Genomic DNA, 18,756 nt, shown 5'->3' with positions numbered 1-18,756 from the left:
TACCTGTATTTAAATCTGAATGCAGATTCCATGAACAAAGCTTCTTTCCTAGAACTGCCCATCTGTACTGCAGATCTGCTTTCCAGATAACCTCAACTTGACTAGTAATTGTCTGTATTTTTGAGATGAGGTGTTTTCATTGATTGAGATTGTCGGACTGATTTCCTCATCTTGGTTGTTATAGTCACTACGTTTCGGCCGTTTTGCCCTCCGGCCTTCATCAGGTGTTTTGTATCGAACTGGGGAACCGTTTGTTAGGAGTCTCGAACCCAACCCTTTATTAGACTCCTAACAAACGGTTCCCCAGTTCGATACAAAACACCTGATGAAGGCCGGAGGGCAAAACGGCAGAAACGTTGTGACTATAACAACCAAAATGAGGAAGTCAGTCCGACAATCTCAATCACTCAACTTGACTGTCTTCAAGTCCAATGTAAACAACTTTTTGTTAAACCATCCCCTTAAATATTCAAATTCCACTCATGTTTCCCTACTAACAATCACTTCGCTATTGTCTCACTGACCGTCTTACTCATTAACCCTTATCCTTGAGCAGCTTTAAGACTTTGATAAGTGGTCACTCCCTTGTAAATAATAAATAAATAAATAAAAATGTATTACTTACAGCTTCATATAGATTTCTGGCCATTACATCATCAGGAAAGCCAAATCCCGAGAGACGAACCACCCCTCCTCTTGTAACTAAGATGCTGGCAGACGTCAGTCGATAGCTGATCAACTACAATGAAAAACAAACAAAAAAAACAATTTCTGAACATTTTAAAAAATATATGATGCATAGTTGATCTGTTTTGGAAATAAATGGACTTACTTAGACCAAGCAGATACAGTTACAATTGGCAGTTATGGCTACAGAATTGGACATATACTTTTGTTAATGCACTTTTTTGTTAATTATACCACTGTGTTTTTCTTGAATATTAGCGATTCTTTAAGGCCACAACAATAAACAATTTCTTAAAGAAAACAATGCTACAGCTTTATTTCAAAACTATTAATGAAAAAGTAAATTTAGATAACTTGATTATGTAGCAGAAATAACATCCATCAATGTAGCCGCCTTCAGCCTCAATCACCGCTTTGATACAGGTATGGAACTAGGGGAATGCCTTTTCCACAAGCACTGGCGAGAGCTCGGCGAATACTCTGTGGATGGCGGCAATCAGGATGGCTTTGGTGTTGTGGGAGGTCATGTTGGTGATATTCTTAACGTATGACCAAATGAAATAGTCCAGCAGGTTCAAGTTGAGGGAGAAGCGGGGCCAATGAGAGAAGAGTGCAAAGTCGTAGCATTCCTTTTGAAGCCAAGCCTGGGTCTCTTTAGACTTGTGGGCCAGCATCAAGTTCTGCTACCACACGTAGGGTCTGCCAACGACCACCTAATTGCATCAGGGGATCTACCACACTCTTCAGCACATCCAGGTATACTTTGGTACTGACTTTCAAGCCGACTTTTAAGATGTGAGGTGGCATGATGTGGCCCTCACTTGAAACCACACCAAAGACCATAACTGTGGCCAGAAACTTTGTTTTCATCACACTGAGCACGTCCCTATTATCCAGATTTGCATTTTAAGGGTGCTGGCAATGGTCCTGTTGTCATAACTCGGATCGGTAGAGAGCATGAGTTGTACAGTGGCATATTTTCGATTTCACTCGTTGAACATTGTGTTACTTTCAGACATGATAGAAGGCTCCTATCGCTACTGGGATTTCTACACAACTGGCCAACTAGTAGGTCTGCAACAAAATAAAAACGGTTTTCATCAAACGGAAATGGAATCATGTCGTTTTTTCTATGGCGACAATTTTACCCTGTATTCTTAGACAATGAAGGGAAGGGCTTAAATATACTAATAAATCTGATTGAGCAAGCTGTTATATAATTGCTGTGGCCGGTCGTTCAATGTGCTTTTCAGTGTATTTAATTTCTAAATCGACTTTTGTCACTGGTCTACAGTATATACACACACTGACAGAGAATAAAACACAACACAGCTGATTTATAAAAATATCTTGTTACTTCCCAAAGACAACACTTTTCGATTTGGTATGACGCGTGTTGACATCAGTGAAGGCACATGGCGGGGGTGTGGTACGGATGTTCTGACAGTGAAAAAAATGTGTCAGCTTGTTTTTTTTTTTAAATTTTTTTTATTACATTTTCACCCCAAACAAGGCACATTGCACTTTGATGTAGGGGGCTACTATCCAGGACATAATCTACAGGGGTACGATGTGGGAAGTTGGGCAGCAAGATGTCGGTTCACATTACACTTGAACTTCTGCATGTCAGTACAGTTGGGGAAGCAGGAACTCGGAAGGGAATTCCAAAGTCTAGCGGTTCTGTGGAAGAAACTACTGGAGTAGAAGGCTCTCTTACATCTAGGGATCTCTACTGTGAAGGGGTATGATCTTGCTCTGTTACCAACTCTCTTCATCCACTTTCTGTTGTGTTGATCTATATAAGCATTCTTAGATCTTGGAATGTTTAATATTTCCCATTTTCTATTGTCTCAACCTTTTGACTGATATCCTCTCACACATTTCTGATCAAATTATGCATTTCAATAGACAATTGTGAAAAGCCTTGCATTCTTCAAATGGAATTAATTTGCACGTATGCAACCCATCAAATGCATCTCTTCCCGGGGGTCACCTGCCACATATATCCAACATAACCGAAATTTTACCAAGTACTTTATCCACTATGCCACTAGTCCTTATGGACAATTCTAGTATGAATTTTAGAATCCTTAAACCTGTTTTGTTTCTAAAGGTACATTCTAGCTACTTATTATATATTTCTATTTATTATTATATATCTATAAAAGTGAGAATGTGTATATGAGGACATTTCTCAACCTTTATACTCAACGAATTTTTGATCCACAGACTTGAAATTTGGTATATAGGGTATTCAGACGTGTAAAACCTTTTTAATTGGATTTCTTCCGGAAATAAGGACTGCTCAGGGATCAAAATTAAAAAATTGGTACTTCGCAGTCATCGGATTTTTATCTGTTTGTCAACTATTTCACGACTGCACATACATGAATCGTTCACATTATGTTAAGAATAAATAGGTTTGAAAACCATGTGTCAAGCTGGCCTAATAGTTATCATACTTGACATACTGTCTTTAGGTTTTTGCTCCGATCTCAGCTTGAGTATTTCTTTTTTACTTACAAAAAGTGAATTGTTTATAAAAAAAAATATAATACCAGCATGCACATGTCTCAGTTTCTTTCCAATTCTTTTTTTTACTTCATTCTTTTTTAAAGGAATTTTACGTTACGTTTAATACCCGGCAATGCTGGGTACATCTTCTAGTTATAACTGTATAAGAAAGATTGCCGAGTTTGACAGAAAGATTCCCGAGGTTGACAAGATACACCTGAAGAAGGTGGGAGATTACATCAACGGAAACGTTGCGGAAATAACACTCTGTAGGAGAACAGTAATCCGAAGAATCCAAGCGAATAACCAATCACCATCTCAAAAAATCAGAATGAAGGAATATCTACGATGATTGTGCACAGACCTTGAATCGCTGCAGATGTTCCATTCCTCGGATGACTTGCGTAGCAAGGCTAAACATCTTCTGAGGGGTAAGGGTGTGATTGCGCAGCCGCACTGATTGGTTCTGTCCTTGGGTAATCTCGATCTCCTGCTGACCAATGCGGTGTCGTTGGAGATAATTCCTCAACGTTCCCTCAGCTGCATATTCCAAAACAATTAGCTGCGGTTCTGTTGTGAAGGAAGAAGAAAAAAAAAAATTCAGTAAGATCATCATAATATTGTTATATACTATGTGTGTATTTATATAACGAGTATGTTGTATATGTGTATGTCGTATAGCTGATGATGTTGTCTCGTGTGTATATATATGTAACATGTCTCTTTTAATGTATGTGTAATGCTCTTTTTCTATATTGTTAATATGTGTGCTTGCATGTGTGGGCGTTTACACATATTCAAATCCACATCACATTTTACAGACTGTTCTTTAAAAATTTTCATCTATGTGGCACAGATGCAGGGAAACATACCTTCTTCCATCGGTTGTTCTTCACTGAAGGGTCTGTAAGATGAAGATTACTTCCCTCCAAAGGAAACATCAGACTCAGGTTATAATTTTATATCTTTATTTCCTTCTTTTACTCTGGGTTTGCAACGTCTGCTTTGACTTCTACATCCTGCTATATTGCATCCGTTAGCTTCTATGGTCGTAAAAATATATTGACCAATTCCAAGTCCAGTCCCCTTTCAACTGATTCTAACTGATCCCCGTCCACTTTCTAACTGACTGACAACTCTCCCTCTTACTGCTCTGTATTTCGTTATTGTACGATAACTCGTTTCTTTGTTAGTCATCTGGCGTTACACAACCTGGTCAATCTTACGTTATTGTTAACTTCCTTATGTATATACGATTATTATGATGCATTCTTAAATACTTATTGTTTTGGATTGTGAAAACAGAAATTATTCTTTTATTTCAATATTAATATTGCTATTATGATGCACGTACATTGAGATGTGGCGGTTTTATTTACTCGCTTTTAAACAAATTATGATTCTCAACTCGATTAGGAACGGGGCTGATGCTGTTCAACAGGATGATGCTACTTACCGTGAAGAGTGTAACATCCTATCATATGAATCACATTCTGATGCGGAGGCAGCATCTTCAGCACTTCCATTTCTTCTAAAAAGAATTTCTTTTCTTTTTCAGTTGCTTCAACTGTAAAAAAAAAAAAAAAAAACATGAAAAATATTTCTATTTTTGATATGAGATTTTGGCGGCTTATCTTTTTGACTTGAACCTGCAGGGAAATATTTAGTCGTCAAGTTTAGAAGCGAGTGATGGGAATCTTTTTGTTGTCTGTCTTGGAATGTTTATAACAAGAAATTTCAGAAAGCCGATGATTAATTTGAATGCGTCCAAAACCATGATTCTATCTTTTCACCACCAACACTCTGACCCATCCCTAGCCTCCATTAAAATGAATGGCTCTCATTTTGAGAAAGCACCTTGCATGGACAATCTTCTGGGATTGAACTTCCCCCCTAATCTGAAATAGAAGATTCACAGTATATACTTGTGTATATATGTATATCCCTTCATAGTAGAGATCCCTAGATGTAAGACAGCCTTTTACTCCAGTAGTTTCTTCCCCAGAACCGCTAGACTCTGAAATTTCCATTCCAGGTCCCTACTTCCCCAACCGTACTGACATGCAGAAGTTCAAGTGTAACGTGAACCGACATCTTGCTGCCCAAATCCCTACACAGTGCCCCAGTAGTTGCTGCCCCTGATAGTAGCCCCCTACACCAAAGTGGCAATGTGCCTTGCTTGGGGTGAAAATGTAATAAATAAATAAATAAAAAATAAGTCGAATTTCTGGGAGACGATTTTAAGGTTATTTTTTGGAGTCGGCTTATACATAGATAATGTTTTTGAAAATTTTGTTAAAGAGCGACTCTGCGCTCGATTATAACATAGAAAATGCCATTTTGTTTGTGCACTTGGTATATACCGATAATCCTAGTAATTAATCACACTCCTTCCGAACTCCACTGCAGCATGTTTGCCAGCATATAAGCACATGCGTGGTTTTTCTGTGGAAGGGTTAATAATAATTGGAATAGCTCTCGCAATGTTCAATCTATAGACGTGGCTATAGGTCTAAGTTCGATATGATGTATTCGATGATATGGCGGATTTTTTATTAGGTGTGGAAATGTAGTGTAGTTGTTCTCCTCTAAGTTCAACAAGTTTTAACAATTTCATGAAAACTATTTAATGAAGCCATTTAATGGCACTTAACACATGCGTTCACACTATTACGGTATATTACGTCTCGTGCAATCTATGCATTTACGTCATTATGGTATGTGATATAAATTATGTGTAAAAACAGTAACTGTACCTGCATGTCATTGATCAGAATGTTTGATTGGCAACATCTGCGTTCGTTGCGTGTAAGTGTGTAGTGGGTTGATTCTATATATGAAAATTGAATAAACCACACTTGCGTAAATGCAAGGATTATCGCCGAGAAACAATTCATAATATGTCTTACAAAAAATATTAAAAAGGAAATTATCTGTGCAAGAAAGAGCCATTAAACGAATCATTTGACTTGTTTAGAATCTACAGTCGACTTATACACAGGTAATACCTAAAATGACACAATTTTTGGTCTTAAAATGCACATCGACGCCAAGGTTACAGAAAAAAATGGTTGAATCATTCTACTGCTCCAGGAATGCAATCTTCTATAGGAACCAAATACATCCCAAGATGGAGTACTGTTACCATATGTGCTCAGAGTACAAAATCTTAAACAAAGTACAAAATCGACTTCGAAATCAAGTGGGCGATGTTGTTTTTGCTCCCTTCTTTCTTTTTCTCACAGAAGAGATGTTGCGAGTCTATCTCTGCTCTATCGTTATTTTCATGGCAGTTGCTCGACCGAGCTTCATACTATAGTCCCCCTCCCCCTGTAAGACATTCACAGTAAGCACTCGTCTAGCTACAACCACGATCAGCAATTTCCCTTACTCTCTATCTGTGACTAAAACTAAACGAAAATTCCATGAGCAAAGCTTTTTTCACAGAATTGCTCGTCTGGGGAACGCAATACTGTGGGACTGCTTCCCAGCTAACTATAGCATAGTCGGCTTTGAGTCCAACGTAAACAAGTTTCTGATGAGCTGTCCTCTAAAATAAATTAACTCCAATCCAATTTCCACCATCACCGATCATCATGGCGTTGTCTCACCTTGTAACGTGGCTGTTACGTCGCAAATGGATAAACAAAAAAAAAAAAAAAAAAACGGGAACAGAAATAAATTAATAAAAATCCGGGTCGCCATTTTTTTCTTTTTTAACAATTTTTTTTATTACCGTTTCTTTCTGCACCACTTAAAAAAACTCTCTCCACATTGTCCATCTCACCCTATGTATATTTTTCCTCTCCGAACCCATGACGGCCGCAGCCAGTCATTTCTCGACTGTGTCTTTACATGCCCATTCTTTTTAACGTTCACTTTGCTTCTCCCCGAGCACGTGTTGCATTTTTGTTTTCCTTTTTTCATTCTTCTTGCGCATACTTCCCAATTTGCATAAGCGCGTTTTTCGGATGCTGCTGCTAATCTCCACACAAGCCAACATCTTCGCACGCGCTCATATGCACTATATTACAACTTGACACTCATTAACTATTATCCTTGAATGGCTTCTGGACCTTGATAAGCAGTAACTCTATAGTAAAAAGAAGATATAATTTTTTTTTTGCTTTAAAATAAATAATTTTTTTTTTTACCTGAAAGAAATGAATTAGAAAGCTCTGGGCCATATGAGGTTCTTTGTGAACGTTTTTTTTTTTTTTGTTAATCATTTATAAAAAAAAATTCTCAAAGATGATACACTGCTGATGGTCATTAACCATGACACATAAGCCGCGTGTTGCACAAGGAAAACAGTCAGACTATCCGCAATCATACCTTCGACAGACTGTTCTGAGAGATTTTTGCATCTCCGACAGAAAAATGACTTAAAAAGAAACAAAACAAAAAAAGCTTGAAGTGAACCTTAATTTTCTAAGGAAACAAAAGAGAATTGTTTGGATCAAATAATATGGTATAACAACAAAAAGAAAATGCAAATATCAATTTGTCATGTATTGTTATTTGAGTCTAAGTTGAAAAAATTGACAAGATAATTTTATATGTTAGATAGAATACATATATATATATATATATATATATATATATATATATATATATATAGTTATCTATGTACGGTACTGTTTCGCTGTATCACAGCTCATCAGTGTAGCTAGACAAACAACTACTGCAAGCCAGGTTTGAAATTTGACTGCCTAGACGACAGTTGGCGCTTCTAACCGTTATGCTATTTGTCTACTGCTAAGATGGGTATGTGGATTAACAATGAACATTGTCTAAACGTCTAAGTTCCATTTGTTTACACAAAGGGCATCGCTTAATGCGCAAATAGCAGTTTATTTATCACTTCCCAATATGCTCAACCCAAGATCTCTCTCTCTCTCTCTCTCTCTCTCTTACTATATATATATATATATATATATATATTTATTTATTCTTTATGTAAATATAGTTATCTCTTGCTACGATGTGCAGACCGTTTCAATCATATTTGATTTCATCAGGCAAGAAAAATTAAAATACAAAAAATTAAAAAGGTTCCAGACCTTTTTAAATTTTGAGGAGAGGAAAAATGCCATGACTGGCAACAAGCAAAAATTAAAGTTCTTATAGGATTAAGTTAATTACAAAAATCAAGTTTCGGTTAAAAGGATAGTTTTAGGGAAAAGTTAGAGGAAGTGGTAAGAAGGAGGGGGTAATATAATATAAGATCATTACATTTCTAAATTCAAAATGGCGTAATGTAAACATATTATAAGCTATTTACAGCTTCTTTTCCAATTTTCGGATTTTTAATCCTGTCAAAACGCACTTTATCTCCTTTTGATGGATTGATTGTTGCTATTTATTCTGATGAGTTAAGGGAAAAATAGATACACTAATTGATCATTGATTTTGTGCTACGAAACAGATACTGTCAAGAATTATAAATGTCAACTGAATTGAAGGAATAAATTGTAAGATGGTCAACATGAACTTTGGAATATAGACTTTTGTCATTCCTTATATATATTTATATATATATATATATATATATATATATATATATATATATGTACGCAAACACAAGTCGCGACTGGTTACTTACCCATGAGACGTTTAATTGCCACGCGTACCATATCTTCTCTGGTTGGGTGCTTTTGCATCCTGCCTTTCCACACTTCCGTGTAAATGCCTTTGCCCATAAGATCATGTAATTTGATAAAACGACGTGGCATTTCCCATCCATGGCGAGAATCCATGAAATCCCCCTAAAACACACACACAAAAAAACAATCTATAACACAATGAAAAAAAAAAATTCCAAGAAACAGATGAAACATTTAAGATTTTCTTACAAAAAAAAAAAAATGAAAAAATAATGGCACAGAATGTTTGACAATTTTCTTCGTCTTAGTCGTTTGTATTTTCCTAACGTTTTAGTCTTCTTTAAACGCCTTTAGAATAGGATAATCACGTTGGCAGATTAAGTCACAAAAGTTAAGCAAAATTGAGTCTGGTCAGTACCAAATGGGTGACTATTTGAGAATATTGGGCACTGTATGTAAGAGGACGTCGACATCATCTTACGAGAACTGCAAAAACCTAACTGCATCATTTCTCCTGACCAGGATATACAAGATGGAGTATCACCAGTGAGTTTGATACTCTCTAGAAACTTCTTCCTTTGAAGGAAGTCGGTTCAACCCGCTTAGGATGAATGCTGCTTTAAAACACCTTTAGTTGTAGTATATAACCTTCTTGGAATCTCAAATGGTACCCTTTGTTTATGCCATTGAGTTAAATTCCTCTCGGTCCCCATTCTATGGACATCCGGTGCCAATGTAGATTTTCTGATATTATTGTACCATTTTCGCCGAAACTGAAACGTACATATCTAAGTATTCTGGTTGATGTAGTTCAAAATAGATCAGACTAAGGGGTCTATCTCAAAAACTCTTCTATGGATGTCAGCATGAATGCAGACCCCAGACTATTATTCCACCATCTTTGGACAGAACAGATACTACATTTTGATCTCAACCTTTTAATCGAAATAAATTTAGATCATATTAAAAAAAAAAAATACTTTTTTGTATTGCACCTTTGTTGATCAGGTTACTCCACCTTTTAAAACTATTCCTCTCCTGGCCTCTATAAACTTTTCGAACGGGAGCCCATATTGCTGACTTTTTAGAGCTACGTGGGCCAAAATAAAAACAAAATTACCCGAACGTGTTTTATACTTTTTTGTCCCATTAGGTTTATTTTTTAGTAAAACTGGTTCTCCAAAACCTCAATCTTTTTAAAAATTATTTTCGGAACAAAAAGAAAAAAAAAACCCATTACACTTATTTTTACACATTGCCATTTTACAAATATTTCCTGAATATTTTTATGTCTTCTATAAGAGCTCCACAGACCAGATTAACGACTTTAGTGGGCCAGATCTGTAGTTTGAAAGCCCCTGGGTTATTCCATAGAACAGAAATATGGACACTGGATGTTACATTTCTCTAATGAAAGGAAACCACGTATGGTACATACATGGCGTAATCATGTTGACATACGGGTTCCTGCCAGATTACTGAAGTTAAGCAACATTGAGCCTGGTCAATACTAAATGGGTGACCATTTTGGAATATCAGGAACTGTGTATTGTTTTGTTTTTTGGTTTTACAAAAGAAATTACCACTTATCAAGGCTCGGGGGGGGGAGACACTCGAAGATAAGGGTTAATGAGTGTACGGAACAATATCATAGTAATCGTTAGTAGTGTAAATTTGGTAAATTGGATTAATTAAGGGGAAAGGCTCATATAGAACTTGTTTACATTGGACTTGAAGGCTACCAAATTGTAGTCGGCTGCAAAACAGGCAAATGGAAGAGAGTTCCACTGGTGTGCAGTTCTAAGAAAGAAGCGTTGTTTATGTGATCTACATTTAGGTTTAGACAGATAAAGAGTGGGGGAAATTATTGATAATAATTTCAGCTAGAAGAGTGTTTTTCATGAAAGTTTGGCGAGGGGGGATCATAGATTGGAGCTCAGACGAGCACTTGCCATGAAAATAACAAGAAAGACAGGTTCGCAATGTCTAATTTGTGGGAAAGAGGTTGCAGAGAAGAGAAAAGGGCATCCCCCACTAGACTACAAAGTCTATTTTGAACTTTATCAAGGCAAGATAAGGTGCTTCTAGTATCTCCTGCCCAGATGTAGCAACAGTATTTCATCCTTGGACGTACTTGGCTCTTATACAAGAGAATTACATCAGCAATGAGATATCTACTGAAGTGGTAGAATGATTCCACCATTTTTCCAGCAACATTAGCAACGGATCTGATGTATGTGTTCCATTTCAGATTAGGAGTAAAGGTCAAGCCCAGAAGCTTATAAAAACATGGAGCCTCTTCAAGATGAGAGTCATTCATTTCAGTTGATGCCAGACAGGGATCAGAGTGTTGATGATGGAAAGATAGAAGCGTGACGCTTATTATTGAGACTGAGCAGAAGCATCAATTAAAAAGTCTGTTAATACTAAAAAAATGCTACATGTATTAATCCTACTTTATATATAAGGTAACATTATACTGTTGCATGCTGGTCTATATTCACTATATTTTAATGGGATTTTTATGAAATTTAATTGAATTGCAGTATTGTTTGGTCATCATTCCACAGACAAGTAGTTCTGGGAAAGAAACTTTGCTCATGGAATTTCCCTGTAGGTTTAAGATGAGTGTGTATGAAAATAGCAGCAGCAGTGAAGGATGGATGACAAGCGATTGTATTAGCAGCAGGAGCAGCGTTTGAACGCGTATGCAAATTAGGAAGTGTGAACGAGCTGGTGCAAAAAGAAAAAAAGGACACCACGTGGTCGAGAAAGAAAAAAAATTTGTCGTCAAATGAGATGGACATGAAAAATGAAGGGAAAAGAATGAGTGTGGTTGAAAAAGATGGACATATAAGAAATGGCTGTCTACGGCTGGCATGTAGTGGAGCGGAAACAGGAGACTTTTAAATTGATGTCAAGACGGGGAAAGAAAAAAACAGTACCATACTTTGGGGTAATTGTGCCAACTAGCTAAAAGTCTTCTTTTGGCAACCAAGCATATAAAGATCACTTTTTTTTAGTTGGCGCAATTATCCCAAAGTATGGTAATAAAGGCTTTTGTTAAAAAAGGGGAAAATGGCGACCCGGATTTATTTATTCTTGTTTGTTCCTTTTCTACAGTGCCAGGCAGTGTGGGGATCCGAGAGAAGTTTTAACTGTAATGTATGCAGTTCGAGCGTAACTGCAACGTTACATAGACAGAGAGTGATGGAAATTGTTGACAATGATCATAGCTAGATGAGTGTTTGTTGCAAATGTTTTACAGGAGGGAGAGGCGGCATAGATTGAAGCTCAGTCGAGCATCTGCAATGAACACGACAGAGCAAAGAAAGATCAGTAAAGCTTCTCAGAGATGTGTGAACGCATTTAAACATTAAAAAAAAAAAGAAAAAAGTGAAATGGATTAATCTTAGACAATGTAATAAACACGCATAAAGATGATTACATTAATTGGGAAATAATTATAGCTCGACTCTACCAATCTGATAACTTTAATTAAAAACGGATTAAAAATAATCCCCCCCCCTTTAAAAAAAACAAAAAAAAACTGTTTGTTATACTTAGTCTGAAATGATTGCATTAATCCCAAAATTGTAAACATTTTACAAAGATTATTGTAATCCGTCAAAACAAAAATAAATAGAATAAAACTTCGTCATAAAACGAGGTAGCATTCATCTAGAAATTTGAAAACAGGATTGAAAAAAAAAAAAAAAAATATTCATTCATGCAACATTAAAAAAAAAAAAAAAAAAAAAAAAAAACATCGGTGCATATGTATTTTTGGTACCGCGCTATTTTTAAATAGTTTTTTTCAGTTTCAGATACAAGTTTCATGATAACTTTCTTTTTAATTAAATTGTTAGGTGGAAGCACAGAATACCTACAAAACACTCTCCCCTCCCCATGTTAGGAATGGCTTTCGAAATAATAACGTTATTATTTCAGCACGGTACCAAAAATACATAAGTACAAAAAACTCTTTTGATCAATTTCTTTTTGCGTGTGTCTGCATGTCTGTTTGGTGGTCATTTAGGAGTTCCAAAACCACTTGTCAGAATTTCATTAAATCTAGCATGAAGCACCCTTCACACGCCAGATGTCATAGGAGGGTCCTGTTATTATAACCTTCCTTCTCCTCGTCGTCGTCCTCCTTCTCTACCTCCTCCTCCTACTACTGAAACAATAAACACTTATAGGTTCAAAAACTATAAACCAGAAACTGCATTAAATTTACATGAAGCACCCTTGGCATGCTAGATGTTTCTTATGAAGGGGGGGGAGGGGAAGAAATCAAATTAAAAAAATAATTTTTTTTTAACCCATTTTCACCCGAAACAAAGCATATTGCCACTTGAAACGTAAGGGACTACTATTTGGGATCATGGTTAACAGGGGTCTGTGGGGAGTTGAGCAGCAAGATGTCTGTTCACATTACATTTAAATTCTGCATATTAGTATCGTCAAGGAAGCAAGAAACGGGGGAAGGAATTCCAAAATCTGACAGTCTGAGAGAAGGGACCTCAACAGTGAAGGGGTGAGATTTTGCTACTTGTAGGATTAGTCGTGAGTATGTACGTCAAGGGGGCACAAGTGTTATGTGCTCTGATAAACACATACCATTAAAATACTTGTAAAACAGACACAGGGATGCAACATTGCAGCGATTAGACAAAGGTTGGAGTTTGACCAAGAGTGCAGGACCTATTAGATTTGAGACTCTTGGACCATGCCTAAGGGTGGGAGACTAGTGGTAGATGCACCAGCCCAGATGTGGCAACAATACTCTATGCATGGGCGAATGACGGCTTTGTAGAGACATAGGATAGTGTCAGGTGGGAATCATTTTCTAGCACTGTAGAGAGAGCCCACCATCTTTGCAATAGTCTTGGCGATGTTCTCGGTGTATTTGGTTCAATTAATACGAATGTTAAGCACTAAGGAGTTAGAATTAGTAACATTCCACCAAACTTGGCACAAAACAAGCATTTTTGATATAACAGATGTAATGAAGAAGGATTAAAGTTATATTACTACTGTAGTATTGGGAATCCTAGCTTAAATGCTATCTAGGTAGTTGTAGAAATAGCAAGTTATGTAGATATTTTCGATTCCCATCAGCGAGTTTAGTGTGGGGTCACAGAAGGTTAGATTTGACAGGCATAAAACTCAAGTTACCTTTTTTCAACCTAGTTAGATGCACCGGAAATTAGGGGTAACGGGAATTGTGGTCGTAGGTTTCCGGTTGGTGACCACATCGGAGAGTTGGTTTTGGGCTGCAGATGAAGCAGACGTGACACACGACAACCATGGGTTCGAGACATAGGCTTGCCTTTTTAATAAAACAAAAAGCTTCAATCCATCTCGTGTTATCGATCCATCTGCAGCAATAAGTATCACTCCCAATGAGATGGAGCCAGCGACAAGAAGATATCATCCGCTGGACAAGGCAAGCAGATATGTACACATAATATATTTGGCATACATGTCGAGACCCTTCATGGCAAGAAACTGTGTAAGAATAGAACACACACACCCATAAATAAGAACACATATGTAAGAACACAAAGACTTTAAAAAGTACCATAAAGTAAGAAGAATCGTCAAAGCAAAAGTAAAAGAATAGCAGCAGGAAGTTTAATAAGAAAAATAAATAAGTAATAAATAAATAGGACGCAAAACACCAATCTTTAACACTACTACTACTACATTATAACTAGGGCTAGGACAACAGCATATTCTTTTCATTGGTTTGACTCTCGAGTGTGTATCCGTTGATATCTTACATGCTTTTATATGAAGTGATGTGGTTCTCGATTGATTAACTGTGTCTAATTTCCCCCACTCTTTATCTGTGCCTAAACCTAAACGTAGATTCCATGAACAAAGCTTCTTTCTTAGAACTGCACGCCTGTGGAATTGTCTTCCGTTTTCCTGCTTTCCAGCTGACTACAATATGGTTGTCTTCAAGTCTAACGTAAACAAGTTTCTGATGAGCTGTTCTACTTAAGTTAACAAATTTACTGAATTTCCATTACTAACGATTACTACATTGTCCAATTGACTACTGTACACTCTTAACCCTTATCCTCGAGTAGTTCCTGGGCCTTGATAAGTGGTGACGCCTATGTAAAAAGAAAAAAAAAACTATGTCGGATATATACTCGAGAGTCAAAACAATGAAAAGAATATGCTGTTGTCACAGCTCTCATTATAACTCATCTCCTCTCTCAAATACCTATTCATGGAATCATTAATAAAATTCAAATCGTTTCTGTAATCCAATCATATTTGGTAGACATAAACTTTAATCTATGCCTGACTTATCCACCAAGTTTTAATCATGAATGTCCAACAGTCTTTGTTTTATTGAATGTTACATGATATGCAGGTAGAGCTTGGTGATCGCCTCATCAGTAGGAGCTATGATTCTGAATGAGGTTCACATTCATCAGATTTTAACCATCGGGTTATCGCAAAACGATCCTCAAATTATTTCCAAACTGAGGAGGTTCATCAGAATCTAAAAAGTGCTGAGAGAAGAGTGTGTCAGAATTGTTGATAATTTTGCATGTCATAATCAGGTATGCTTATCATTAGATGGTGATAAATGAAAGACTGTTGGACATTCCTACTAAAACTTGGTGGATAACTCAGGTATAAATTGAAGTTTGGAGCTATTATTTATAGCAATAAAACACATACGTATTCAAAACTATGTGCTCCAAACACGGTGTGAAGAGTCCTTGTGAGGTTGAATGCAGTAAAATTGTGGCCAGTTTTAGGTAACTTCTATTTTTGAATGCACGAATAATGCACTGACAATGTATCGATAATTCACTGATAATTGATAGTTTTTTCCTTTCTCAATGAACAAAATGTCTTGCACATTCCAAAATATGGAGGCCAAAACCTTCCCTACCGATGTTTGCATCTCTGATCATTTTGGATGGGTTTTGCTTGCTGCTGTCCACTCAGCTATCGATTTGACTCCACAGTGAATTGTTGGATCCATGTTTCATCCATTGTATCACATATTAATGCAAAAACTCATTTTTATTGTGTTGAAAAAGTTGCACCAAAAGCCAACAGAATCTCGGCCATTACTGAAATGACTTTTTCCTGTTGACTGACATATGTTTCTGATCTTGCACAGTTCTAGTAAGTTCACTCTCCCAGGCTTTGCCTTTTCCCTTTGAAAAGGAATTAGTTTATTGATAATTACCTGAAGTATACCTACTGGGGAATGCTGATGGAGATGCCCATACATTTCATACAGGCATAGTGCTCTTCCTGTGGAACATTGGCTTTTCAAATTCTACCTTTGTGACCCTTGTGTCATCTCATCCTGTGGTGGAAGAGAGATTCATTCATTCATTTCGTATGAATCAGTTGATTCTAATACTGGCGTTCGTTTCCCTGATATCGTTCTAGTTAGAACTCTTTGTAGAAAGATATTGGCTACTTACAGGAAGGACCGTGTGAAGGTTGCCAACATCCTGGTGAAACAAACTGGATTCAAACTTGGTACCTTCAGGTTCTCAGTTATTGTTAACCACTTAGCCACTGTCATCTCCTGGGAGGGAGATCAACAGAGGGGACTGATATCAGGTCGGTGCAAAAGATTTTGCTGGTATGTAGAAAGGACATTTTAAACCATTGTAAACTATGAACAAAGCTTCTTTCTTAGAACTGCACACCTGTGGAACTCTCTTCTGTTTGCCTGCTTTCCAGCCAACTACAATATGGTCGTCTTCAAGTCCAATGTAAACAAGTTCTTGATGAGCTGTTCCCCTTAAGTAATCCAATTTACTAAATTTACACTTCTAACGATTTCTAGGATATTGTCCAACTGACTACTGTACACTCTTTAACCCTTATCCTCAAGTAGCCTCTGGGCCTTGATAAGTGGTGATTCCTTTGTATAACAAAAAAAAAATTATTTTATGCATAGTGTTATTACTCAAACATGATTAATTTATTTTGTTTTCAGATAATTTATATTTTTCTGCAATATTTTCGCCTGTGTTGACTTTAGGGAATCGTCTTCAATCATGATAATGTTCGTCCTCACACAGCACTACTGACCAAAGATCTAGGAAAATTTGCATAAGAAATCTGGCACCATCCTGCATATCGCTCCCTCGGATTATCTCATATTTTAAGGCTTACAAAACTATTTAGATGGCCTTAGGTTAGTGTTATAGGGATTATTCATGCATAATGAACTCTGCTAACCATTATATAAACCAAAAGGCTAATACTCTTGTGGGGAAATATTGCAATCCAACACGAGATTAGAGACTGGTTATCTAGATTTTCATCATGGGAACTTACCAGTCAGAAAATACTGACAACTTTACTTTGTATTCACTTTTTTTTCTATCTAAACCTGTTGTTTGCGTCTTCCTTTATGACCTTTTCCTAGGGTCACAGCAGTTAGCATCACGAGAGGGGATTGAACATGGGTTAAATACATATCTTACATCAAAACTTAAATAATTTTACAAGTAAGACAAGCTTGTTGACTGATGGAATCAAATTATAGATAGCAAAGGTCGTTATTTTTATGAATCCAGATTTTCAAAAACGGGTTTTCATTTTCAAGATGAAATTTTATATCGGCAAAAAAACTTTCGAACGGAAATGATAATTTTTTGAAAATTTGTTTGGATTATTAAGACTACTACTACTACTATTACTATTGTTATTATTACTATTATTATTATCATTATCATTATCATCATCTTTATCTTGGATGATATTTTAGCAACAGTTTCTGTGGAATGAACTAGATTCTAACGTGGCACCACCAATATCTACTAGTTGGCAAGTTGTGTACAAATCCAAAGAGCAATAGAAGCATTCTACCGTGTCTGAAACGAGCGAGATTTGAGATGTGCTGCTGTACAACTCATGCTCTCTACCGATCCAAGTTATGACAACAGGACCGTTGCCAGCACCCTCACTGGATTACCACAAATAACACGGATGTGCCCAGGGTGATGAAAACAAAGTTTCCAGTTATGGTTATGATCTTTGGTTTGGTTTCAAGTGAGGGCCACATCATGCCACAAAGTCAACATCAAAGTGTACCTGGATGTGCTGAAGAGTGTGGTGATCCCCTAGTGCAATCATGTGGCTGATGGCAGACCCTGGGTGTGGCAGCAGGACTCAGCACCGGCCAACAAGTCCAAAGAAACCCGGGCTTGGCTTCAGAAGGAGTATTATGATTTTGTACCATTCTCTCACTGCCCCCCCCTCCTTCCCGATCTGAACCTGCTGGACTACTTTGTCTGGTCATACGTTGAGAACATCACCAACATGACTTCCAATATCACCAAAGCCAGCCTAATCGTTGCCATCTGCCGAGTATTCGCTGAGCTCCCGCCGGTGCTTGTGGAAAAGGCATGCTCCCAGTTTCGGACCCGTATCGAGGCGGTGATTGACACTGAAGGTGGCTACATTGCCAGCTCTTGTACATAATCAAATTGTCTGAATTGATTTTTTTCAATAAAAGTTTTAAAATAAAGCTGTAGTGTTGTTTTCTTTAGGGGGCGACACCTTTATCGTCCCACCCTGTATGCAGCCACCATTACCTCCCAGAAGTAAGTATTAAACATCAAGGATTAATAATTTGTATTTTTAGGACAACTATTTTTATTTTCGATGTCATTTGAACAAGGTTTCAACCGATATTTGACAAAAAGATCCCCGACTTTAACAACACGCGCTGGAAGAAGTTTGGAAGTTACATCGGCTGAAACTTTGTGAAGAGAAAATCCAAGACGGAAATAATGCATAAGCAAACTAGCACTTCACTCATCCAAACAGTTACAATCTAGCCTCTTTCTCAGAAAGTCAGAAGGAAAAACCTAGAAAGGTGGACCTCCTAGAACTGCACAGCACTATATTTAGCCAACAGTTACATGAAATGAAAATAAGG

At 37.1% G+C, this 18,756-nt stretch overlaps 1 protein-coding gene across 1 annotated transcript in view; it reads right to left on the bottom strand.

The window, feature by feature from the left end:
- Positions 1-18,756, bottom strand: part of LOC145248700 (fibroblast growth factor receptor 2-like) — a 380,337-nt gene that overhangs the window by 16,938 nt on the left and 344,643 nt on the right. Inside the window, exons 9-12 of the mRNA XM_080110355.1 lie at positions 8,807-8,969; positions 4,658-4,768; positions 3,566-3,771; positions 626-739 (exon numbers count right to left, since the gene is read on the bottom strand). Of these exons, the coding sequence (XP_079966481.1) occupies positions 626-739; positions 3,566-3,771; positions 4,658-4,768; positions 8,807-8,969 (594 nt within the window). The remainder of the gene's footprint in view (positions 1-625; positions 740-3,565; positions 3,772-4,657; positions 4,769-8,806; positions 8,970-18,756) is intronic.

The sequence above is a fragment of the Euprymna scolopes genome, chromosome 27 (assembly GCF_053919585.1).
Source record: "Euprymna scolopes isolate OS-2025 chromosome 27, ASM5391958v1, whole genome shotgun sequence".
NCBI classification, from domain to species: domain Eukaryota; kingdom Metazoa; phylum Mollusca; class Cephalopoda; order Sepiida; family Sepiolidae; genus Euprymna; species Euprymna scolopes.
This window is presented reverse-complemented; position numbering and strand designations above follow the sequence as displayed.